General features: G+C 35.3%; 1 protein-coding gene across 4 annotated transcripts in view; it reads left to right on the top strand.

The window, feature by feature from the left end:
* Positions 1–27228, top strand: part of LOC136866486 (beta-secretase) — a 110701-nt gene extending 83473 nt beyond the window's left edge. For all 4 annotated transcript variants that reach the window (XM_067143492.2, XM_067143493.2, XM_067143491.2 and 1 more), the window contains 4 exons: positions 378–474; positions 11858–11977; positions 25861–25935; positions 26845–27228. In XM_067143492.2, the coding sequence (XP_066999593.2) occupies positions 378–474; positions 11858–11977; positions 25861–25935; positions 26845–26951 (399 nt within the window). In that variant the 3' untranslated portion in view covers positions 26952–27228. The remainder of the gene's footprint in view (positions 1–377; positions 475–11857; positions 11978–25860; positions 25936–26844) is intronic.
* Positions 27229–27749: the final 521 nt, after the last annotated feature.

The raw sequence follows: 27749 nt of genomic DNA, 5'->3' as shown, positions 1-27749 counted from the left end.
TAATTATTTTTTTTAAACCCTTTGTATGACAGGTTCAGAACTTCTAAATTTAAGCTATAAAATACTTATCCAGTTTTAATTATAAGGATTTTAAATTTTATTTTTTTAAATTTAATCACAGCAATCCTTTCAGTAAAAAAAAAATTCAAGTAACCAGCAAGTGACCTCTAGAATTTCAAAGGAATAAAGTAACTATTTTGCAAATGCTCTATATTGGAACAGTTCAAAAAGTCCCATATGGCAGTCATCTTCCTGAGATGTAGTACTGAATATAACTGTAGGGAGTAGTGTAATTTTAAATTAAATCCAGACCTCCCAATTGTCAATATTTTTTTCACGTTATATTATATGAACTACGTAGTATATTTCTATTTCAGTCTTACATTCGCAAGGTGTATGATACATCAGAAAACCCTGGTCATGAGAACTGCTATAAATTTGCTGTTGAGTCTTCAGACACAGGAACAGTTCTCGGTGAGTAATAATAACCTTGTTATAATGTGATAACGAGTTTATAACTTACAGCCTGTGGCTTCGACATCTCTTACGACTGTCGGAAGTTAAAAGGATGTTGGTACTTTATTGGTTAGTGATGAGCAAACTCATTGTCATAAACCTTCTCAGGACACATTCCTCACACTTAGAAGAAAATGTTATATGGACATGAGTCTGGAAAACCCTTTATTTCCATGTTAGAACTCATTTTCTACAACTCTACAGAGTGAATGGGAAACACACAGGAACAGAACATACCAGAATACCACATGAAACTCTTTTTTACATGAAATGTTCAAAATGCCCTCTGTTAGCATTGATACATGCATCGACCTGCCATTGCATTGGATGTATACATATAACACATTTAATAACAGAATTACATTTTCTTCTACAAGAGCATCCTCAGATTTTACCAAATCACTTTTAAACATTCACATGCATGTGTACAGTACAGTATTGTTAACATTGCATAAATTTTCCAATGATTGTGGATGGGTGATATTATGAACAAGTATGACAAAGTATTTATATCTCATTGACACTTCAATCAATTTGAGAAAATTTTTTGTACTTAAGTTGAATATGGCTCTTGTTCCACATGTCTGTTATCTCCAGTATCCATTGGTTTCAATCTTAGCGTGCTAACACAAACCTATCTGTAGGGGGGGGAAAGGCAGAGAGGGAGTCTGTTGAGTGGAAAGACTATATATGCATGACTATAAGCCTATTTCCCTTAGCATGTATTAGAAAATAAATAAAATAAACAGTACCTTGTATGACTATCTTTAGTGATAAACATGTTAATGACCTAAAAAAAATGCGGAAAATTATGAATGAAATTATCTTAAATTTATTGAAAAATACTATAAAATAAGTAAAAAATGACTTTAAAATATTTGATCAAACTGAATTCTGTTGACTGTGTAACAATAGTATTCCAAGTACTACCATATTTTTTTGATCAAACTGTATTCTGTTGACTGTGTAACAATAGTATTCCAAGTACTACCGTATTTACGCGAATAATCTCCGCCACCGAATAATCCCTGCACCCTAACTTTAGGAAGGCTGATTTTGAAAAAAAATGCCAACATTGACACAAATAAAATCAGCACCCCAATTTTGTGCCTCAATTTTTTTTTAAATGTGCGGGTATTATTCGTGTAAATTTCTAATTCTATTCGCTGCACAGCTCTCGTTTTAACAGAAAAAATGATCTCTTAATTTACTTGGATTTTCTGGATGTGGTATTAGTACTTTACCCCAGAGAACCTAGGAACAATTGCTGTTCTTCGCACTCGTTACTGCTTTCAGATGTTTTTTTCATTTAATGCGCTGTTGTACAATAAACTTTCTTTCTGCACTCACCAACTCTGCAAAATTTTCAAACAGAACACATATGTATTTCCAGATTCATTTATTAGCTGATTTAAAAATACACTTTGTGGTAGTTTCACTTTCGGTATTTTTCTTGCACAAAACTATGGTACACACTTGGTGAGGGATGATTCTGTACAGAAGCAGAAAGTTAATTGTTGTGTCTTATCCCTTCTCTCCATTTTTACTTGGCCTTGAGGTACACGAGGCTGAATGACTGCCTGCAAGAGCAAATGCTGATGCATTCCTTGTGCTTGAGACGTTCTCCTAATTATCAGAGTTCTTTATTGTGTTCCTGCACATATCTTGGGAATACAAGACTCACTAGTATAAATCCTTTCTCTTTTTTTTTTTTTCTTTCTTTTTTTTTTTTTTTTTTAACGTTGCACCGAGACAGATAGGTCTTATGGCGACGACGGGATAGGAAAGACCTAGGAATTGAAAGGAAGCGGCCATGGCCTTAATTAAGGTACAGCCCCGGCATTTGCCTGGTGTGAAAATGGGAAACCACGGAAAACCATCTTCAGGGCTGCCGACAGTGGGGCTCGAACCCACTATATCCCGATTACTGGATACTGATGGAAATTCTAAATTCCCATGGAGGGATTTTAGATATTTTTCCACCAATAGAGCATATCAAAAATCAGATCAAAAATTAGATGTATGGCTTTTTCAGGTGTTTGCTCTATTAACCAGCATTTCGTCTTAGGTCTGACACGAGACTCGTCAGAGTGGGATGTGTCAGACCCTACCCACTGATGCTGGGGTGTATGCAGGTGAACTTATCAGTAGCCTATTTATGAGGCACAGTCTGATAACTGCATACGGGAGATAAAACTCCACAATGGAATTAATGCCTGCCTAGCAATTCCAAATGGAAATTCTAAATTCCCATGGAGGGAATTAGATATTTTTCCACCAATAGAGCATATAAAAAATCAGGTCAAAAATTAGATGTATGGCTTTTCAGGCGTTTGCTCTATTAACCAGCATTTCGTCTTAGGTCTGACACATCCCACTCTGACGAGTCTAGTGTCAGACCCTACCCACTGATGCTGGGGTGTATGCAGGTGAACTTATCAGAAGCCTATTTATGAGGCACAATCTGATAACTGCATACGGGAGATAAAACTCCACAATGGAATTAATGCCCGCCTAGCAATTCCAAATGGAAATTCTAAATTCCCATGGAGGGAATTAGATATTTTTCCACCAATAGAGCATATAAAAAATCAGATCAAAAATTAGATGTATGGCTTTTCAGGCATTTGCTCTATTAACCAGCATTTGGTCTTAGGTCTGACACTAGACTCGTCAGAGTGGGATGTGTCAGACCCTACCCACTGATGCTGGGGTGTATGCAGGTGAACTTATCAGAAGCCTATTTATGAGGCACAGTCTGATAACTGCATACGGGAGATAAAACTCCTGATTTTTGATATGCTCTATTGGTGGAAAAATATCTAATTCCCTCCATGGGAATTTAGAATTTCCATTTGGAAGTGCTAGATGGGCATTAATTCCATTGTGGAGTTTTATCTCCCGTATGCAGTTATCAGACTGTGCCTCATAAATAGGCTTCTGATAAGTTCACCTGCATACACCCCAGCATCAGTGGGTAGGGTCTGACACATCCCACTGACGAGTCTAGTGTCAGACCTAAGACGAAATGTTGGTTAATAGAGCAAACGCCTGAAAAGCCATACATCTAATTTTTGATCTGATTTTTTATATGCTCTATTGGTGGAAAAATATCTAATTGCCTCCATGGGAATTTAGAATTTCCATTTGGAATTGCTAGGTGGGCATTAATTCCATTGTGGAGTTTTATCTCCCGTATGCAGTTATCAGACTGTGCCTCATAAATAGGCTTCTGATAAGTTCACCTGCATACACCCCAGCATCAGTGGGTAGGGTCTGACACTAGACTCGTCAGAGTGGGATGTGTCAGACCTAAGATGAAATGCTGGTTAATAGAGCAAACGCCTGAAAAGCCATACATCTAATTTTTGATCTGATTTACTGGATACTGGCCGCACTTAAGCGACTGCAGCTATCGAGCTCGGTAATCCTTTCCTTACCCTTTCTTAGTCACCTGTAACTGCTAGAGCAAACGGCCGCGCGGCTTAGGTCACGTAGCTGTCAGTTTGTATTCGGGAGATAGTAGGTTTGAACGCCACTGTCGGGAGCCCCAAAGATGGTTTTCCGTGGTTTCCAATTTTCACACCAGGAAAATGCTGGGGCCATACTTAAATTAAGACCACGGTCGCTTCCTTCCAACTCCTAGCCCTTTAGAGTGATGTAAAGCAAATTGCAGAAAGAAAAAAAAAAAAACAATAAGCCTTGAAAGTTATTTAGAAAAATGTAAGAAAATGTATCATTTTTTTATATTGTCATCTGTGGAGTTTTACAAGTCTGACAATAAAGAATACATGCACAAATGTAGGATTTTTTTTTAACAATCTAAAATTTTGTCAACCTAAAATCTTCCTGAAAGAGGAAATAATGACTGATCATCACAAATCAACAAAAAATGCAAAATAGTTTGCGACAGAGTAGCCTCCAAATAACAAAAAAAAAAAAAGCGTGAAATGTTGTTTCACCAAAGTTTGAATTAATTTAGCAGTGTAAGGAAGGAGAATTTTTCAGGGGTGTGTGGCCATTGAAGTTAGTTTTATTGGCTTTCTTTGCAGTGTGCATTTCTATTGCCATCTTCAGGTTTAATGATGTGCTTTTATTTTTTATGTCTCTGAAATGGTGAGAGCAGTCATATTACGTGTTCTTTGAAGGCTGAATGTTGGCTGTGTATAATTTAGCATGTTGTTCATTCTGAAGGCTATTTTTAAACCTTGCTTTTTGAAAATGTTAGCTATCTTGTATGTGTCCTTGTTCATAAAATTTAGGACTACGTATTTTTTATTTTCAGGTGTGGTTTTTCTTGTATTTTTTTCTTTGTTTCCTTAATAATCGATCTATTGTGTCTGGTAGGTGGTTGTTTTCTTTCGTGAATTGCCTTATTATCTGTACTGATTTTATTGTTGTAATCTATTGCACTCATTGTTATGGATATTATTGTATCAGCCCTGCTAATTTGTGCATATTTAGATGGTTGGATTCATTGTCTATTTTGTGTGAAGTCTGAGTGGGTTTCCTCTTTATTTTATCGGACAGGCTGTCATTTTTTCTACTGAATGTGTTGTCTAAATAAAACATCTTTTTGTTATTTACTTATTCCATTGTGACTTTAATTGACCTGTGTAAGGAATTCAGTGTATCTAATAAGTGCTGCATGTTTGTGGCGTCATTGGCATAGGGGCATATTATAGTACATCATTTACATATGTGCTCCAGTGTAATACCTCCCTTTAGGCCAGAGGTGCTCACACGCTGGGCATTCCGTCCCGCGGGCACCCGGCACTGTAAGTGGGTGGGCAGGCAGGCGATGAGCATATGTTATTCAACCACAGTGACATTGTGACTACGTCGCAGACCGTGAAGGCTGGGCGAAGTTCTCCCAGTCACTCTAGATTACTGCGGCGATACCCGAGTTTGAAATGGAGGCAGAAAATTATGAAACAAAGAGGGCAGAAACCACGTCATTTTCAATTTACATTGTAAGAAATAAGTTATTTATGTTCACTGCAGTTTATGTATTTTGACTGGATGCAATAAAGAGTTAGACCTACATCCTCAAACATTTTTATAATGTACATAATGGATTTGCATCTTTCATTATTACATTTTAAGAGGTGCTTTAGAAACATTTCCAGTAGAATACAAAGTTAAGGTGGATAAGCTGTGGCTTGCGGGTTTGGGTTTTATCTGATAAACTCATCAACAATCCAATCATGCTTACCGGGAATAAAATCTTTGGTTATTTATTTGAAAGCATACTGTACATCTATCTGGTAGATATATTTACATTTTTGTTGTATTTTAATCTTAAATATCTATGTCCTCACTGGTTATGAAACTCCCTCTCGCCATTTAGAGCCTAGCTATTATCATCGGACAGCTCTTAAATTTTAAATACTATTTTCAGAAAATCAGTGAACAGGGAAATTCACAAGCAGTAAATTTGTTGAATTATGTAATTATATTACTTCTTGCTTAATGAGTAACTGGAATTTTACTTTTTATAAAATGGAAATACTGTCGTTCCCATCCAAGAAATTGTAGCGTGTACGCTTAAACCCTGTACGTTTGTAGATTATAACACAAAAATTATCACTGTCAATTTTCTTTCAATGAATAAATATAAGAAAATAAAACTAACTGTTTATATCGAGCGCAGTATAATCAAACTGGAATATCTTGAAAAGGTCAGTTTTTCTGTGATTATAGAGTTTTATTTTAAATACAGTACCCCAATCAGCATTTCGCTGAGTAGTGGAGGCGAGCTTCGCAATCACAATCGAATGTCAATGCTCCTTCCCTTCCCTGCAATGAGTTTTCCCTCTCTCCTTTCACTGTGATGAATGCTTGCTATGTAAGCTGCCCGCATTTACGTCAGGCCAGCCTGGCCGAATTGGGCAGTCTCAGCAGGCGCCCAGCTGAGCCCCTCTGCTTTAGACAGTTCAATATTATTTAGGGGTACATTCGCTATTATTCCTGATAACGGTTAGCCTATAGTTAACCCTTCCTTTTGAACAATAGATTTTGTTGTTGAATGCAAAACTGATTTGGTTTTAAGGTTGTTCTTAGAAGGTTAATTATTTCATTTGTTTTTTTGTAGTGAATTGTTTTCTATAAGATGATTTTCTGTAATTTTATTAGATTCTTCTACTGTTATTGTTACATATTGGTGGGGGTAGATAAATAAACACAACAACTAGTAGCGATTACTTCGAAGATTGATTAATTAACAACTACACAGGCACACCAGAATCACAACTTACATGGCACAGTATGCACAATTACACAGTTCGCACTCTCTCTACTTCCACTGTTCGGTCATACTAATTGTTCACACTATCACTTCTACACTGAGCTACCAAAAGGCAGTGATCCAAGGCTACATCAGATAGGTCTGTTGTTTTGGTTGAAAGCTTTCTTCACAGAAACTTGACTTCGCCATGCCAGTCCTCAGGATCTTCTATCAATTCTGTGCCTCTTCTAAAGGAACCTGTTCAACTGACATATGTTCGACTTCTTCCACCATGTGCCCCAACACTGCTTCACACACTTCTGGTGATCCATCTGGAGTGTCCTCTTCTCTTTTTCAATTACTTTGAAGCAGATCTGTAATAACTGAGCTACCAAAAAGCAGTAATCCAAGGCTACATCAGCACCTACAGTAGTTAGGTCTTCACAGACCATGGAGATCTGGAATCTCTGAGGAGTAGTAATGTAATGAATTTGAGTCCTTACCCCATGCTTTGGAGTATCTGCAGGCAATTTCCAGGTGCCACTTCGGCAACTTGAATTGCATGTTAATGACGACGAGGTCATGTTCCATGCAGAACTGCACAAATTGGTCATCTCACTCACTCTTGATTCCAAGCCTAAACTAGTCAATTGTCTTTCGTTCCCTTCCTCCTCCAACTTTGGCATTTGTTTCTATATAAATAAATTTGTAGGGGGTCCGCTGTCTGTAATTTCATTTGTTTTGCCGATTTTTCAGATATTTATCCGTTTTAGCTCAACTCAAGACCGAATCGGTGGTTTTTATTTTTCTTGTGCGTTTGTCTCTCGTACCAAAACGGCTGGATAGATCTCGACCAAACATCATATTTAGTGTATACTCATCCCGGAGAAGGTTTTAATATGCATATCATTTTAAAATTTTTGAATACTCGGGGGTTTTATAGGAAAACTAGAACTGTTTTCCTCCATTTTCTCTTATACTATTGATTTTCTGTAAACTCCGTGGACTGTATGTGAAACGTCTCTTCATTATAAACAACTTTTGTTATGTTCATAATTTACCTTACTCTTCAAATGACGGAGAAAATTACTATTTTCTGCGGGTATCATGCTCTGCATTGATGACCGACAGACCGACAACGAGCCTACAGGTTACCATGGCAACGTCTCTGACTGCTTGCCAGCAGGGAAGTAACATATTGCCATTTTCGTCATCATTCCTGTAAATTCGTGGTTGTTTCTTGGGTAGAAAGCAAGAGAGGTGTCAGTCGGCCACTCTGCGGGATATTGGCGGAACATCGTTGGAGGTTATAACCATCCTCAAATAGCTTAAGTAATAACACCATTAGTCATCTTCTTATCTGTTTACCTAAGAATCTCTCTGCGCTTAAATTTCTCCTCTGTTACCGCTTTCTTATATCCATAATTCATTCCACCATAATTTATTGAGGTACATTTGATTTTTCAATACATTCACTTGGTATTTACATATTTGTCCTCATCCGGCTGTCCTCAATTATAATCCTATTATCTGTTAATTTCAACTTTCTTAACTGCATTACTTTCTTCCATAATTATTCCATGTATGCGAGTGCTAATCCCGAAACCTCTACAATCTTTTCTTTTTAGGGGGGCGGGGAAATATTCTAAGCTATGCAAATGTATAACTTTTGGCCCCGGAAAATATTGAAATACGGATGCAATTTTAACGATGATGCAGACCTTTGTTTCAGGATAATTGGTGTCTAAATGGTAAGTTGTGTCTAAACAGAAAGCACAATCCCACTTCATTTTGGAGAGATCTACAACTTTGGTCCTATGACTTTTTGTTGTATTTCTATCCTTTAAAGATAAAAATTTCATAATGTTCCGTATTGAAATGTATCACAATGAAATTGAAATAATAAATATGGTGGTTCAACCTATTCAATACAAATAAATTGAAATGTAGTATTACATTCCTATTTAATTAAAAGCGACCCTAATCTGGGTCATCATCAGCCGAATAAAATGCAAAAAACAATGCATAGGTAAATAAGAAATTAAAGAGTGAGTCTTTCACAAAAACAGTTGAAGAGGCAAAATATGTTAATTGGGATTGGCACTGTGCAATTTTAAATCGTAAAATCTAGAAAAAGTAGAAAGTCGGTCATTTATAAGAAGTAAGGCGTGATCTTCTGAATAGTAGCACAACACACGCAGATTTCAGCACTGTCTCATAATGTTTACAAGAAGAGGTGAAAAGTTACATGAGCCAGCGAATGAGGCGCGATATCACAATATAATTAATGAATATGAAGTCCCAAAATTGTTCAGAAGTCGAAGATGAGTCACTTGATTGAGGCTCCTGAAGATCAGTGCAACACAGTCAATGTCCGGCACTGTGCTTGCAAATGCCGACTAAACTCGGTGAATAACTTGACGAACCAGTCTGTAATTGCTTCGGTTGAGAGAGAGAGAGAGAGAGTGTGTGTGTGTGTGTGTGTGTGTGTGTGTGTGTGTGTGTGTGTGTGTGTGTGTGTGTGTGTACGTAATGCAGTTGACTGTTCTAAAGAATCTACAAGATCCTGTTTACGTAATTAAATTGTATTATTTATATATATACACACATTTTTTCAACCGAAGCAATTACAGACTGGTTTGTCAAGCTATTCACCGAGTTCAGTCAGCATTTGAAAGCACAGTGCCGGACATTGAGTGTGTTGCGCTGATCTTCAGGAGCCTCAATCAAGCGACTCATCTTCGACTTCTAAACAATATTGGGACTTCATATTCATTAATTATATTGTGATATCGCGCCTCATTTGCTGGCTCATTTAACTTTTCACCTCTTCTTGTAAACATTATGAGACAGTGCTGAAATTTGCGTGTGTTTTGCTACTATTCAGAAGATCGCGCCTTACTTCTTATAAGTAACTGACTTTCTACTTTTTCTAGATTTTGCGATTTAAAATTGCACAGTGCCAATCCCAATTAACATATTTTGCCTCTTCAACTGTTTTTATGGAAGACTCACTCTTTAATTTCTTATTTACCTATGCATTGTTTTTTGCATTTTATTCGGCTGATGATGACCCAGATTAGGGTCACTTTTAATTAAATAGGAATGTAATACTACATTTCAATTTATTTGTATTGAATAGGTTGAACTACCTTATTTATTATTTCAATTTCATTGTTTCTATCCCTTATATGTTAAATAGAGCTGTATTTCTCGATTTTGAGTTAATTACGTACTTTTTACATGTATATGTTATCGTTTGGCGCACTTATAGGAAAGATAGAATCATGACGTTTGGCATGCACATTGACATGACCAGTGGACATATGATAGCCAAATTTTATGATTCTAGCTGTCACATGACTATCAAAAAAATAAAGTAGTATGTGAAAACTCTACGAAATTTCACCCCATTCAATGACTCTAACTCAATCTAACCCATAAATATGGGAGATACGAGAAGATTCATAGGACCAACCATGTAGAACACTGAAAGAGGCATCTTATGGTGGAAGTCCATTTGTAGATATGTCGTACAGTTTCAAAGCAGTAACTCTCGAAATAAAGGTCTACATTTCTAGACTTGTCCATGCTTATCTATATAAATAAAGTTGTCCGCTGTCTGTAACTTAGTTTGATTTGCCAATTTTTCAGATATTTATCCGATTTAGGTCAACTCAAGACCGAATCGGTGGTTTTTATTTTTTGTGTCTTTCGGTCTGTTCCACTATCACGGCGAAGCGGCTGGATAGATCTCGACCAAACGTCATATTTAGTGTATACTCATCCTGGGGAAGGTTTTGATATGCATATCATTGTAAAATCTTTGAATAGATGAAGGGTTTATTTGAAAACCAGAACGGTTTTCCTCCATTTTCTCTTATCCTATTGATTTTCTGTAAACTCCGTGGACTGCATGTAAAACGTCTCTTCATTATAAACAACTTTTGTTATGTTCATAATTTACCTTACTCTTCAAATGACGGAGAAACTTACTATGCTCTGCATTGAGTGACCGACAGACCAACAACGAACTTACAGGTTACCATGGCAACGTCTCTGATTGCTTGCCAGCAGGGAAGTAACGTATTACCATTTTCGTCATCATTCCTGTAAATTTGTGGTTGTTCAATGGGTAGAAAACAAAAGAGACGTCAATCGGGCATTCTGTGGGATATTGGCGGAATATCGTTGGAGGTTAAAACAGTCTTCGAATAGCTTGAGTGATAACACCATTAGTCATCTTCTTATCTGCTTACCTAAGAAACCCTGCGCCTAAACTTCTCCTCTGTTACCGCTTTCTTATATCCGTAACTCATCATCATAGTTTATTGAGGGACATTTGATTTTCCAATACATCCACTTGGTATTTACATATTTGTTCTATCCAGCTGTCCTCAGTTATAATCCTATTTTCTATTAATTTCAACTTTCTCGACTCTATTACTTTCTTCCTTAATTACTCTGTGCTGGCTGAGTTGGCTGTGCAGTTAGAGGCGCGCGGCTGTAAGGTTGCATTCAGGAGATAGTGGGTTCGAGTCCCACTGTCAGCAGCCCTGAAGATGGTTTTCTGTGGTTTCCCATTTTTACACTAGGCAAATGCTGGGGATGTATCTTAATTAAGGCCATGGTTGCTACCTACTTATCCTTAGCCCTTTCCTATTCCATTTTCACCTTAAGACCTATCTGTGTCAGTGCAACGTAGATCAAATTGTAAATTATTGTATATCTATAATTCTGAGTTAAGCAGTTTTAGAATACTTATCTGCCCGTTTATATATGTGAATTCAGAGGGATATTCAAAATTTTATTTTATTTGAGAATATTTTACTGTGTCTGGCAAGTTAAGGTATTAAAATTATTCTTTCACTTCCTTTCTTAACTTGTGATCGAGGCTATCTACTGACCATTATCAAAATTCTCTCCTTTCCTAAAATTTGGACAGTATTGTTCTTGCTTGCCAATCTCTCAGAATTTAAGGATTGAACATACTGACCAGAGAAACTTTGAGGGATGGTGTTTTAAATATAAATCATGCAGGTATTAATTTCTGTATAGAGATTTTCTGTTAGGTTGCCTATGATGTTTTACAATTTTGAACATTTTATTTTTTAGGTGTGGTACTGATGGAAGGACTGATTGTAGTTTTCAACCAGACTAATAAGACAGTATATTTTAATGAGTCAGTTTGCGGACCTCCTGTGAAGCTGTATGGACCATTTCAAACAGATACTGGTAATGAAATCAAAATTCACTATTATCTTCAAATTTTATCTTTTACTAGCTAAAGTATTTGTTTTTCATATGGATTTATGAGCAAGGATTAAACTGGTTAAATTTAGGTGACCCGTAAGTATATCTGCGTCTTACAGCACGCTGTTGTAGGTAGTATTTACTACCTTCTGATTAGGTACATCCCACGTAAAGCTGGCCGTGTCTGAAGCACTGGTTCTTTAGATAATGAAGCAGAATGAAATGTGAATTTCAAACCTACACAATATTAAAAGATAGAAACATGCAATATATACATATAATACAATTTGTTTGTTTGTTTGTTTGTTTGTTTGTTTGTCTGTCTGTCTGTCTGTCTGTTTGGTTTTTTATTTATATATTGTTATTTATTTGTTTGTTTGTTTGTTTGTCTGTTTGTTTTTTATTTTTATTTATTTATTTATTTATTTATTTATTTATTTATTTATTTATTTATTTATTTATTTATTTATTTATTTATTTATTTATTTATTTATTTATTTATTTATTTATTTATTTATTTATTTATTTATTTATTTATTTATTTATTTATTTATTTATTTATTTATTTATTTATTTATTTATTTATTTATTTATTTATTTATTTATTTATTTATTTATTTATTTATTTATTTATTTATTTATTTATTTATTTATTTATTTATTTATTTATTTATTTATTTATTTATTTATTTATTTATTTATTTATTTATTTATTTATTTATTTATTTATTTATTTATTTATTTATTTATTTATTTATTTATTTATTTATTTATTTATTTATTTATTTATTTATTTATTTATTTATTTATTTATTTATTTATTTATTTATTTATTTATTTATTTATTTATTTATTTATTTATTTATTTATTTATTTATTTATTTATTTATTTATTTATTTATTTATTTATTTATTTATTTATTTATTTATTTATTTATTTATTTATTTATTTATTTATTTATTTATTTATTTATTTATTTATTTATTTATTTATTTATTTATTTATTTATTTATTTATTTATTTATTTATTTATTTATTTATTTATTTATTTATTTATTTATTTATTTATTTATTTATTTATTTATTTATTTATTTATTTATTTATTTATTTATTTATTTATTTATTTATTTATTTATTTATTTATTTATTTATTTATTTATTTATTTATTTATTTATTTATTTATTTATTTATTTATTTATTTATTTATTTATTTATTTATTTATTTATTTATTTATTTATTTATTTATTTATTTATTTATTTATTTATTTATTTATTTATTTATTTATTTATTTATTTATTTATTTATTTATTTATTTATTTATTTATTTATTTATTTATTTATTTATTTATTTATTTATTTATTTATTTATTTATTTATTTATTTATTTATTTATTTATTTATTTATTTATTTATTTATTTATTTATTTATTTATTTATTTATTTATTTATTTATTTATTTATTTATTTATTTATTTATTTATTTATTTATTTATTTATTTATTTATTTATTTATTTATTTATTTATTTATTTATTTATTTATTTATTTATTTATTTATTTATTTATTTATTTATTAGAACTAATATATACATATAAATACAAACTCTACAACCATAAGCAAATATATAACAATCATAACATGAAAGGAGACAAAAGGAGGTCCCAATGTGGTAGATTTGTACTCCGTAGGTGACTTCCTCTACAACCATAAGCAAATATATAACAATCATAACATGAAAGGAGACAAAAGGAGGTCCCAATGTGGTAGATTTGTACTCCGTAGGTGACTTCCTGTCAAGCACAGTGCTTGGAAAAGTAAATGCTGCGTTGATTCCTTAATGTGATGACTGTCTTTAGAAATGACGAACGAACCTCAATGGAAGGATCTAAGAAGACCACAGAACATGGCAGAAGAACAAACTTATATGGTTGCAGACCAATACTTAGCCACTTTCAGGGACTCAGGTGTTGCTTGCATGAAGTCTTCCATAGTACCAGAGAGAAGCCTCCCCAAAGGATGCATTAAGAATATTGATTAAATTCATCCAGGCATTTCCTAGGCAACAGACTAGGACATTTCCTAGACGGCTGATTGTCTCACACCAGAAGCACTTGTGAATATTGATGATGATGATTATGATGAAAATGGGTATATAAATAAACTACAGCCCACAGCAGTTCCCAGATATGGGTATTATTCGCGTAAATACAGTATTTTAGTTGATGTAGAGGGAAAATTGCCTAAATTTGGGACACACTCATGTAAAATCCCTTGACAGTTCAAACTGGTGAAATATACAAAAATCAAAAGTATCCCTTGCGTGACTTGGGTTTGTAGCTATATTCTTACCAAATTTCAGCTCAATCAGTCCAGTAGTTTTCAAGCTTGTCTGGAACAAACTAACTAACAGACAGCATCTCAATTTTATTAATAGTATAGATTTATCTAACCAAATGTTCCCAAGAGCTAAAGTTCTGTGTCTTGGGGAACATTGCCTACAAAGTCACAAAGATGACTGACATTAAGAGTACAGCATAAAAAGTAAAAGAACCTGGATATTCCTATTAAACAAGCCTATGGAGTGGATATGTGTGAAATTGTAGATCCTATTGGGTGGGATCTATGCTCAGACCACCTTCACTTGAATGTAATGGTATGTATAAGTTAGGAAGTTTTTTAGAAGAGTTATAGGAAGTTAATTTTAGGGAAACAGGGTGGACTAGTGAATGGTGGTAATAATATAGGGAGCTGGATGTTAGGTAAGGATTACATAAAGTTGTTATTACTGAACTGTAGAAGTATTGTAAAGAAAGAAATAGAATTAAGTAATTAAATATATATTTGCCAAATATTGTAATAGAAGTTGAAGTGATATTTCAGAACTGGAGTGTTTATCATAGAGACAGGATAGGAAGGGGATACAAATAAGTTAGGGATGAAACACATGAAATTGTAGGTATAAGGTTCATCTCTAAAGATAATAGGCAAATGGATGTTTTTTGGGGTGTACAGACCTGCTGATGCAGAATTATTTGATAAGATAATGAATATGGAGTGTAACAATAAGGTACGGTCAAACTTTCAGGACATTCCTCACATATGGAAGGACCCGATTACAGTACCTTCAATGTTAGGCCCCTTAAAACAAAACAAGCAAGCACACATGGAAGAAGAAAATATTTTATATGGAACTGGGTCTGGAAACACTTTATTTTCATGTTAGAACCCATCTTCTACAACTCTGCATAGTACACACAGGAACAGAATGTACCACCATACCACATGAAACTCTTTCTTACATGAAATGTTCAAAATTCCCTCCGTTAGCACTAATACGACGACGAAAGAACTGGAATCGCAGATAAGGTTTTTTGCAGATGATATACTGTATTCTTATGTACTTACTCCTTGATGCTATGGTCCACGCAGAACCTTGGTCTCTGCAACTATCTTTTTCCAAAGCTCTCTGTCGATTTCCTTGGTCCTCCATCTCCTGACTCCCATGGTACATAGATCATCCTCTATCTCCTCAGTTCATAGCTTTCTTGGTCTACCTGTTTATTGTCTTCACATTCCAAGTCGCTAATACCAGTCCATAACCGCCTAGGTCGTTTTTCCATTTTATTCGTCAGGTTTATTCTTTGTGGCTTCTCAACAAACTTTTCTTTTTTTACGGGATAGGGGTGTCAGCCCTATACCCAACCCCCAACCTGGAGGACCAGGGTACTCCTTTTAGTCTGGGTCGACCTGTCCAGCTTGGGAGGCCCTACAAGTAGCTAAGCTACCACTGGCATAGCTCTCAGGATCTTTTGACCATGCAAGCCCAACCACCATGGCAAGGTAAAGATAGCATTGATGGGGTGTTATGCGTATAGAGTAGTAAATAAATTACAGGATTATGAGTGGCTGCAAAAAGACTGTGACAGTGTTGTGAGATAGACAGCAGTCAGTGGTATGATGGTAAACGAGACGAAACGTCAGGTTGTAAGTTTCACCAAGAGGAAGAGTTTTTTCATTTTTAATTACTCTGTTAATGGAATGAAAGTACCTCATCATAAGGATCGCTATAAGTACGTAGGTGTTAATATAAGGAAAGATCTTCATTGGGGTAATCACATTAACAAGATTGTAAATAAAGGTTCACATGATTACGAGGGTATTTAGGGGTTGTAATATGGATCTACCAGATGTGTGCATAAGTTTTTACTGGTTTTTGTGGTAATGAAAACATGTCATTTTCATGGAAAATTCATTTTTTTGTATGTTCAAAATATTGGCCATCGGCTTCTACACACTTTGCCCATCTTTCAGGTAAGTTATGAATACCATGCCAGAAAAACTGCTTGTCTTTTGCGGCAAACCATTCTTCGAGCCATTTTCTAACTTTCTCGAAATTGCTGAAGTGCTGCTCTTCAAGCGCGTGTCCCATTGATGTGAAGAGGTGATAGATGGCGCCAGGTTGGTGGATTAGGGTGGGTGCGGAAGGATGTCCTATCCAAACAATTTCAAGGTGTCTTTCACTGGTTGTGCTTTGTGAGATGGCACATTGTTGTGTAACAAAATCACTTTGCCATGTCTTCTGGCCCATTCCGGTCATCTTTCGATCAGTGCGTGATTTAAATTAATCAATTGTTGGCAATAGCGTTGTGCATTAACGGTTTCATCCACATCCAGTAACGCCTGCAGTTGGTCTTCGCACTTTTGTGGTCTACCACATTTCACATTGAAATCACCTCGTTTAAATTGTCAAAACCATGTCTCACATGTTCTAATCGATGGAGCATGTTCACCATATGTTTCTGCCAGCAAACGATGACTTTCCCCAGCCTTTTTCTTTTGATTACATAAGAAAAGCAATGCATGCTGCAAATGTTCTTTTTCAGGCACAAACATCGACATGATCACTGAATGATACAACACAGACGCTCGTGTTCGGCGGGCTCAACTTGTGTGTGTTGGTAGGTTAATGTTAGACGAACAAACTGACGTCTGTGTCAAATTCATACGCTGCGTACTGTTCGTTGGCTCCATCTCTTAGTGAAACCAGAAAAGACTTGTGCATACAGCTGGTAAAGGAGTGGTCATATATAGTGGATGGGACCCACACCAAGATTACTTGATAGGAGAACTTGGAAAGGTCCAAAGGAAAGCAGCACGATTTATTCTTGGTGGTTTCCGACAAAAGAGTTAGTGTCATGGAAATGTTGCCAGCTTTGGGTTGGGAAGACTTGGGAGTAAGAAGATGAGCTGCTCAACAAGAAGTATGTTCCAAGCTGTCAGTTGAGAGACGTTGTGGAACAACATTAGTAGGTGAATAAGCTGGAGTGGATGTAGGAAAGAAAATAATTTGAAGATAAAGTTGGAATTCAAGAGGACAAAATGGGGCTAGTATTCATTTATAGGAATTGGGGATTGGAATAATATATAAAGGAAAATGTTTAATTAATTTCCAAGTTCTTTGAAATCATTTAAGAAAAGTCTAGGTAAACGGTTGATAAGGAATCTGCCACCTGGGTGAGAGCCCTAGACGCAGACCAATGATGATTGAAAATCCACAGCCTGTTTCCAGTCATTCGACTGGGTCAGGAATGGAATGAATGAAGCCCCCATCTAGTGGCGAGGTTAGGAATTCTGCCGGCAGCCGAGGCCTGTCGCACTCCTCTGGGAAAATGATTAATGACTGACAGATGAAATGACATGTGCACCGTCCATCAGTTCCAACCGCGCCACGATGGGCGTCCAGTTCATTGCACCGGCTATTTTCCCTCTTTCAACTACACCATGTATTGCAGTTAATTGTATGGAACGTGCATTAAATATGATGCTAAGTATCAGCAGCTACATCTATCTCCATTCATCCGTCAATAATAAATTCTTTTCGCCTTCATAATTTCCGATTGAGGTAATTATCTCCTTTCCACGTTTCACTGTAGGTGTCAAATTATTCTCTGACTTGCTACACGATACCTCTCAGGGGTAACTAATATGCATCAATATTTTTTTTTTTTTTTTTTTTTTTTTTTTTTTTTTTTACGTGAGATCAACTGGGGACCCGCATATCCTCTGTTATATTTTACCAGCAATACCATTTTTTCTTAAATATCAATAAAAATCATCACTCGAACTCATCCAACCAAAAATAATCCTGCAAGAGTTCAACGTAAACTGATCTGCTATAATAATGAAATGAATTGCAATAATAATAATTTAAATATTCAAATTCTTGTTTTATTCATGATCATGAATTGCCTTGGGATGAATTATTTGAATGTTAAAATATCTAATTACATTCAATGTCTCTTCATTCAAAGGATAAATCAAGAGCAAAGTCGTTGACTGAGATCAAATCATTATTTCGTTAAAGAAATATGATTCTCACAATATAAAGCAAAGAAAAGTTTACGAAGTATCATATCATAATTATCAATCTTATTAAGTAGCAGTCTTGCTGGATATTGATGAAATTAAAGTGTCAAGAAAGTTAAAATGTGAAAAAAAAAATCATAATTGAATAAAGTCAAAAGTGTGGTTAAAATCAAAATTACCGGGCAAGTTGGCCGTGCGCGTAGAGGCACGTGGCTGTGAGCTTGCATCCGGGAGATAGTAGGTTCGAATCCCACTATCGGCAGCCCTGAAGATGGTTTTCCATGGTTTCCCATTTTCACACCAGGCAAATGCTGGGGCTGTACCTTAATTAAGGCCACGGCCGCTTCCTTCCAACTCCTAGGCCTTTCCTATCCCATTGTCGCCATAAGACCTATCTGTGTCGGTGCGACGTAAAGCCCCTAGCAAAAAAAAAAAAAAATCAAAATTGAACTAGATCAAAAGTGTAGTTAAAAATCATAAATTAAGTTAAATCAAAATTTAATTAAATCAATGCTTATTTATCTTCTCAACAAGTCATTAATCTTTTTGTTCATCCATGCTTGATTTTCAATTTAACGCTAGCAGAAAAAGCAAAGTTCCAAATATCATAGCTTCAAATGGCTATTCTAATATATTCTGATGCATAAAAAATTATCAATCAGTTTCACCTGTTACTGGATGTCTGACTCGTTGGCTGAATGGTCAGCGTACTGGCCTTCGGTTCAGAGGGTGCCGGGTTCGATTCCCGGCCGGGAATTGGTTAATTCCAATGGTCCGGGGGCTGGGTGTTTGTGCTGTCCCCAATATCCCTGCAACTCACACACCACACATAACACTATCCTCCACCACAATAACACACAGTTACCTACACATGCCAGATGCCGCCCACCCTCATCGGAGGGTCTGCCTTACAAGGGCTGCACTCGGCTAGAAATAGCCACACGAAATTTAAATTTAAAACCTGTTACTGGATATATATATCCAAATTATTTCCTTAAAAGAATTAATGTAGGTATCGCCTAATAAATTCTAACCATTATCCTATCAGGTCTTACATCTATCAAGATTCACGATCGCATCTAAATCACTAGCTCATGGAATTCTAGAGAATATTGCTTGTGATAATTATTTAGTTGTCAATGGCAGAGACTTAAATTATGAAGATGCTTCTTCCCATCAAATCATAGCTTCGACAAAAAGAAATCAGACAAGACTTACTACAACATGTGAAATTCTCCTAGAAGAAATCAGGTTTACACCTTAATATTTATTATTTGGAAATTTTATTTTGATGACTGTATATGGTTATCAGCCTACGGATTCTGTTACGTATTTCACCGTATGAATATCCTATCAACCCAAAACATCCTATGCCACTACAGAAATCATGCCGCAATCACGATAATATAACCTATGGTTAGTATCACGTCATGTAATTACTACCAATAAATCACAAATACATATCTCTCTTCATTATTCCAACCGTAAACATTATAACTCCACATTATTCATATCAACAAATATATCCCTCAGAATATTCATACTTATAAACTCATCATTACATCGTATGTACTCTTAATTACACATATAAATATCAATCATTTCTCCTTTAATGGCGTATCATTTCATTATTCCATTATCATATGACAATGATGCATTAATGGGTTTAATTTCTATTCAAATACACACAATCATTCTTTCCTGTAAAAGAAATACATGTATGAATGAATCAGGCTCGTATTTACTCACATGCGGTGACGAACTGGCGATAACCAAGTCTTAATATCCTATGAAACCATCTATTTCCACTCCGCATTACAGCTGGATTAAATCACGTTATGTATAACACTTTTCTCTGGCAATAGTCGAAATATCGTTTTCCAATCTCTCCACATTTAACTATAAGCATCCCCACATAAGAATGTTGATTTACGTAATCGAAAAGTAACCTACATCTATGATTTTAAGACATTTATGATAATTTCTTTGCGAAGACACTGCACATTGAAAACAATTCTCGAAGATATAAATGTCGACCTTCTTAAAATCACATTACTAACATCTACGCACTACTTCTTAAAGTTAAATATGTATGGTTACTTTGAATAGATAAAACTGCATGGAACTTAACTTTTATCTGCTGGTGTTACTGGACTGGGCTAGATTCCAAGTTGATCATCTCTGGTTCCCTGGCTCCCAGTGATGGCTGCGTCATATTTGGGCAGTGGCTACCAGTATCAGGCTTGTAGAGTAAGCTGGCCAGGTGTCCATCAGTTGTCAGCCCCATCTCCGACTTAGTTACTCAACTCGATGCTGTCGTTTGCATGTGATAAAAACATATTTAACACCATCATTAGTACTATAATTCAGTCTCGCAATAAATTCTTCTGTGTCTAATTTTTAGTTTTAAAAACAGGTTATTCTATCAAAATTGAATGACAATCTCCAGTTATAAGATTTGTAAAGTACTCTAGATAACTTCTAGTTTATCGTAAATATATTTTTTAAGTTGGCGATATCTTATTTTTCACTAAGTAACTCGCGTTAGCTTTCAGTTCGAGCTTTGGTCTCCGATAATTTAATTCTTCTTCTCTTTCCTTTACGTTTTCCTCCTCATTAACCTTGATATTTAGTTGTAAATAGGCGTAATATCTTTATAATATTACTCAATCTTCCAATTATTCTTCAAGTCTTCTTCCGTAAAAGCTTCCTCCTTCTTTACGTGACGAATTTCACGTGAATAGTTTCGTTCCGATGCTCAACGTAATTGTGATTGTTCACTTTACCATTTTGACAATTTAAAATATTCTGAATTTTTCTTAGTCACGGCTGCGTGGTTTCTATAGGTCTGAATGTCTTACTTCCTGACCACGGCTTACGTGATTCGTTAAATCTGTATTCTTTTTGACATATTCACGGCTTTTTTAATTCTATATGTCTGTTCTTTTATTATAACATAATCACGGCCTATTTAATTCTGTATGTCCGTACTTTCTTCTAATGTATTTCTCTACTATATAATCTTTGTCATTTTATTACGATGCATGGCAAACATTGGTGTCGTAACATCTCGTTTTAATATGGTTAGGGCAATGAAATGGTACACATGATACTGGAGGATGTTGCTGGAATGAAAGATGACAGGGAAAACCGGAGTACCCAGAGAAAAACCTGTCCCGCCTCCACTTTGTCCAGCACAAATCTCACATGGAGTGACTGGGATTTGAACCACAGAACCCAGGGGTGAGAGGCCGGCACTCTGCTGCCTAAGCTACGCAGGCTACTCGGATCAATGATGATTGATTGACTGAAAAAAAACATTGTTTTCACAGCAAATGCCATTCAGCTTCCTCTAACGAATGAAAGGCTACCCGGTAGACAAAGCATTCCAAACATACATCTTATTATCAAGATGGTAAGAGAGTTACGTGTTCTAGAATAGAAAGGTCAGCTGTTCTACATATCACTCCTGAACCCTTTGCAGCCACCAAGGCCATGAATTTGTCATCCAATCTGAACAATTTCAAGAAATGTGCAAACCTGACTGTTATGGTGCCTCTAGCTCCAACCATAAGATCCACTACTGTAGGAATTAACTATATTTTTCTTTATAGTATAAAGTTGTGGGTTCTTAGGCATTGTACTTACATCTGCTGGTTGGGTTTCATGGGCCTCAATTCTAATGGTAAGGTCAATTATAAATCCAGGATTGAAGACAACGTAAATTGTAAGAACAGTAAATAGAACAAACAGGCTAAAGAAAAAGAAAACAGCTATTTGCACACTTAAATTTCTCAAGTGGTACATCTTAAAATTAATTGTGAAATGACTCAGTGGTTGACATAATTACTAAGCAATGAAGTAAACTATTATATTCAAGTATATGTGAATGCTGCACTACTCTAATATGAAATTTAGTCCTGGAATTGCAGTTTGTTTCATTCTGGTGCAATGAGTATAAACCTCATTACTTAAAGGGAATTTAGTATTAGTATGAAGTCATCAATTTAGAATTAGTAATCAACCCAGGCTGTTCACTGGAAGGTCAAATACTCAGACAAAAACTAAAGTACTTCGGTCATATTATGAGAAAACATGATTCACTGGAAAAGACCTTAATGCTGGGGAAGACTGATGGTAACAGGAGAAGAGGGCGACAACGGATGAGGTGGATTGATGGCATCAAGGAAGCCACGGCTCTCAATTTAGAAAGACTTCAGAAAATAGTTCATGACAGGAAGAAATGGCGCACTTTGGTCTATGGGGTCACGGAGAGTCGAAAGCGACTAAACGACTAACAACAACAACAACAGTTATACATACAAATTTCAGTTACTGATAAATTCATATTATAAATGGAATCAGGTTCACATTGTTTTTAAAATTACACACATTCTGTATGAGATACATATACATTCATTCTTTCCTACAGTTTCATTTAACATTTACTGCACATTTCTTTAAGCGTCAGTACAAGTGGTTTGTTTCTTCCACATTGTTTCATTGAACTTTATGCGATATACGGTACCTAAATATAAAACCAATACCTGCAGAAGGATTAGGAAAACTCTGTCATCAATTTTTGTTCAGGCCATTAAAGAGAAGAATAGAATACAAGTGTAGGTATCTTCCTAAATGATTGTTTTTTCCTTGGTTGCCATTGCCTTGCAGTCTATCATATTCAAAACAAATCTATTTCTTAAATGAAAATGTTCTGATTTTTTTTTTAAATAACAGAATTAAAAATTTATTACAGACTCTTTGTGAAAAGTTTAATGTTGTTAATAACTGCATTCATGAAAGTACCTACACATGGTAAGAAAGGTAGGGAGAGTCCAAGACATGAATATGATAATCAGATTAGAGTAGATGTAGAATGTAGAAGTTTTATGATGAAGTTAGCACAGAATAGGGGAACATGGAGGGCAGCATCAGACCAGTCTATGTGTGTTTGTCATACGCTTTCCCATACAAAACATTATACAGATTAAAAAAGTAAAGCTGTTATCCTATTTTAAGACTACTGAAAGATCTTTTCCTTCAAACAGCTAACTGGTAAGTTCACAAATTTGTTATATATCTTCATTAGTAATCTATAACCTTGTATGTGTCAAGGATTTTTGTAAAGCGACTCTGTGAGGCTTTAAAAAAAGTCAAAATACCATGTTCACCTTTGTATCTTTATCCTCACCTTTTCTCATTCTGTTTGGGGTCACTTCTCCTGGAACATAGTTTCCAGGGCATACAGCTTTTAGCAGGTTGATTAGGGTCTCACACAAAGTTTAGGGACTCTACCAAATTTCACATTTGGGGATAACCAGGACCCTCCTTATCATATGATCTTCAGATCTTCTCATAACATGACCAAACTAGCGTTTGTAAGACTCAATCACCGTCTCAGAAATAGATTTCGCTTTAAATCTCCCTCTAATGTACTTTTTTTTTTTTTCCCACAACTCCATCTTAACATTTTCATCTCTGTGATGCAAAGTTTCTGCTCTTTAAGGGGTTAACATTCCAAAGCATAGCTTAGCTCTGCTTTAACTGCTGTCTTGTAAACCATATCTTTCATTCCGACAGGTATGTGTGTGATCACAAAGTACACCAGTCTCCGCTTTATCCAACTGGTATTAAAGTGATGCTGTATGTGCTGTATTTATGCGTGTATAGGCCGCACTTTTATTACTAAAATTAAGTTGGTAAAAATGGGGTGCTCGGAATTTTTAAATTATATACAGTAAACACCCTTTAGTTTAGAACACTTCACTAGTATAAAACATCAGTTACTACATACTTTACAACCTATTGCATCCAAACGTGATTAAAATAGTTCAAGGTACCTATTCATCTTCACTTGACAATTTATCACTGTCACTGCCGCTGTCAAATGATGCGCCCCACACCACGTTGTCTTCGGTCCTGTCCATTGCGAGGGAAATTGATGGGGGTTTGAAGCTCGTGGCTACCATCCCTGCTGGTATTAAATTCTACACATCCATGATATTTGAATAATTGAAGGTTTGAAGAATTGCACCTCCATTCACAGTAGAAAAGTCGCAAATATGCCTTAAGCCGGTTGATGGAACCATCTAGGAGTTGCAGCATTCCCGTCATTCCACCAGGAATCGCAACCATGTCAGATTGCTGTTTTCCCATCATCTTTTCACTTTCTCTGTCAAGTGACCACATAAGCTGTCAATCACCAAGATGGATGGCCGACTTAACAGAGCACCAACATGAAAAAACCACACTGTTTTTACCGAGTCCATGTACAAATCCTTGTTCATCCACCCCTTTTCCTGCACTCTCACTTTCATCCCTGGGGGCAGCTTTTCTTTTGGCATTGTTTTTCACTTAAAAATTGCAAAAGAGGGTGTTTGTCTCCATCAGTAGTGATGCACATTACAGTAACTAAGCTGTTTTTCTGCCCCTGCAGTTCAAACTTGAAAGGTTTTTCTTCCTGTTTTGTTGACTGTAGTTTCCCCAGGCATTACAATAACTACAGGAGTTTTGTCAGCATTTCCTATTGCTCTGCTCTCATGCTGTAATCATGCATCTTCCTTGAATTCAAGACATGACACTGAAATGGGAGCAGTTTCTCCTGGTATGTTTCGGGTAGACGCTGAGCCATTGATGTTCTTCTGTGAATCACCAACTCATGCAATGCTGTAAAACGCCTTGCCCAACCGTAATTTGCTTTAAATTGACGTTCAGGAATTTCAATTCTTTCAGCAATTTTTCTTCCTTCAAACTGTAGCATTTCGACTGCAATAGAAAATCCATCTGCTCGTGTTTTATGTACATACTCCATAAGATAGTTTTCCAGTTCTGGATATTGCTCTTTTTTCCCCATGTAATGCCTGTCAATTTTGTGACTTCTTTTAAGTGCATCCTTAATTAAAATCCAACACCGCACTCTTTTCACCAACATCAAACTTCCTTCCCGCTTCTCTGTTACCAATTTCTTTGGCATAACACACCCCTTTTACTTTACTTGTAAATTGTGTAACTTGCTCTGACACAACCCATGTCGCTCAGTTTACATCAGTCAACTGCCATGCATCAATGAATGCTATTAGGTACCGTACTTTCACCACCCTCAGCCCATCAGCTATGGTTATACCTGCTACTGTTAGGCGAGTATTAAACTCTAAGGAATGTACAACACTGTCACATTTTGCAGAACGAAGCTACAGTACTTTGAGTCTAGAATGGAATTTTGGGGGGAAAAATCCCCACAAATGTCTCAAAATTCAGGTGCAGCGTACACTGTACATGCCAGCGGCCTACACATGCATAAATATGGTATACCAATTAAAAATAATTTTGTAACCTTGCCATCTATCCATTATGCTCTCATTATTAAGCAACATGATCATGATGATGATGATGATGATGATGATGCAATTTGTTTCCTTCAGTTTCTTAACTCTGAAAATTTGTTATATGCTTAGACTTTCTTACTAATTGATACTATGTCTTCCTCATTTTCAGACTTAAGGAAATGCAGCAAGTTTTCAAATACTGGAAGCCCTAGTGCCTTAGTTATTACTGCTCTTGTTATTGGTAGTAAGTAGTCATATTTCTCATGTATTTTACAAATAGTATTTTAAATCTATTTATTTTAAGTCATAATATGCATGTGTTTCATAAAGTTTATGTATAATCCCTATGGGAAAGAAAAAGGACTAAAGTTTGATGGATTTTGCATTCACTCAGCTAAAATTTAAAAATAAATTAAACTTTCAAAAAGCTAAACAAAAGTTCTAAATCTTAGTGGCACATTCGATAGTGGATTTGATTCAGGCTGAGGCTGCTGGCATTTAAGTATAAGTGTAAACTTTATTGTTACAAATATCTACTGACCAGAAACCACTGATGAAGCCTCTAAAGGAGCAAAGTTTGTACAATGTCTGAAGTTAAATTCAGGTAATGAAATTTATTTGCATAGTTTTCAATTGCTTTCAGTGGTATGATTTATTATTTTATTAAGTGATAATTTGATTGAGGGACATGACCAGCATAGTGGCTCAGCAGCCATCTTTCCACCCAGATGCTCCAAGTTTAAAACCTGGTAGATCACTCTTAGAATTCTCCCCTGAGAAAACATATGGCAATGGAAGGAAGGGGATCTGGCCAAAACCAAAAATACCCAGATGGCTCCAGTGACTCCAGAGACTAGAAATACCTAGGATAAATTGAAGAAAATTGTTTGTAAAACAGGTCTTTCAAATTAAAATGCTGCCAGCCACAGAGAGCATATAGTGAGTAAATGGTCAACACAGCGGCTACCTGCCACTAAGTGGACTGAGTGTTAACTAATGGCAGGCAAATGTTTCCTACGCACTGAGGTCACTTGCTATGCCAACCGGGAGGAGCTCGCTCACTAAGAGGTCTCTACGACTAGCAGCGTTTTAATTTCAAAGCCATGTAGTTCTGCGTAAGTTATAAATGATAATAAGTGTACTTTGCTTGCAGCTCTTGTGGTTATACTTCTGTACATCAAAGGTCTATGGCTGTGGGAGAGGTGCAACACCAGAAGACTGAGACCAAGTGGTTCCTGTGAGACCCTGGTTAATGAATAAAATAGACTACTATTAGGTATAGAGAGCAGAAACAAGCTTGGTTATTGCACATTTTAGCAAATAAAAGATATTAAAACACGGGCAGCCTTTGCCTGTTTCACATGCTGTGTTATATCTAATGCATTTTAAAGGTTTAGGTATCTTTATACACTGTATATATGTATATTAATAAGGAAATATTCATATATTTTCTCATATAATTATCTCTATCCTTTTTAAAAGGAAAAGGGTTATGATATATGAAACATTGTACAGAATAAAGAGATTTAATTTTCTATTTCTCTTTCCATCTTTTTTCAATGTTAGTTTACATAAAATATATAAGAAATCGTATAACGTGAGCATTGCTTTAAATAAAGCACAGACAAAAAAATAATTCTAACAAGGGAACAGTTTGGGTTGGACCAGACAGATTTCAGTGAATGATCAATTAACATATCCTAAATTTAATGTTAATGATCACTTTGCAGTAAAATCAATGGTGGTATTATTATTATTATTATTATTATTATTATTATTATTATTATTATTATTATTATTATTATTATTATTATTATTATTATTATTATTAATTGCTGAAAAATAGCTGGGCAACTTAGACTGGGTAGCTGATGATAGCTGAGAATGAAGAAATATACTGATAGTTCTACTTTGTAGTTACATAAAACATTTTATACAGAAAATGAGATTTGGGTCTTGGCAACACAAAGTGAATTTTATGCTCTACAGGGAAGAGTGGTGTGTGCCATATGGCCACATATGATGTGGACACGTGACCATTCCAGCCGCCATCTTGAA

The sequence above is a fragment of the Anabrus simplex genome, chromosome 3 (assembly GCF_040414725.1).
Source record: "Anabrus simplex isolate iqAnaSimp1 chromosome 3, ASM4041472v1, whole genome shotgun sequence".
NCBI classification, from domain to species: Eukaryota; Metazoa; Arthropoda; class Insecta; order Orthoptera; family Tettigoniidae; genus Anabrus; species Anabrus simplex.
The sequence above is the reverse complement of the archived record's forward strand: the minus strand, read 5'-3'. Positions and strand labels throughout refer to the sequence as shown.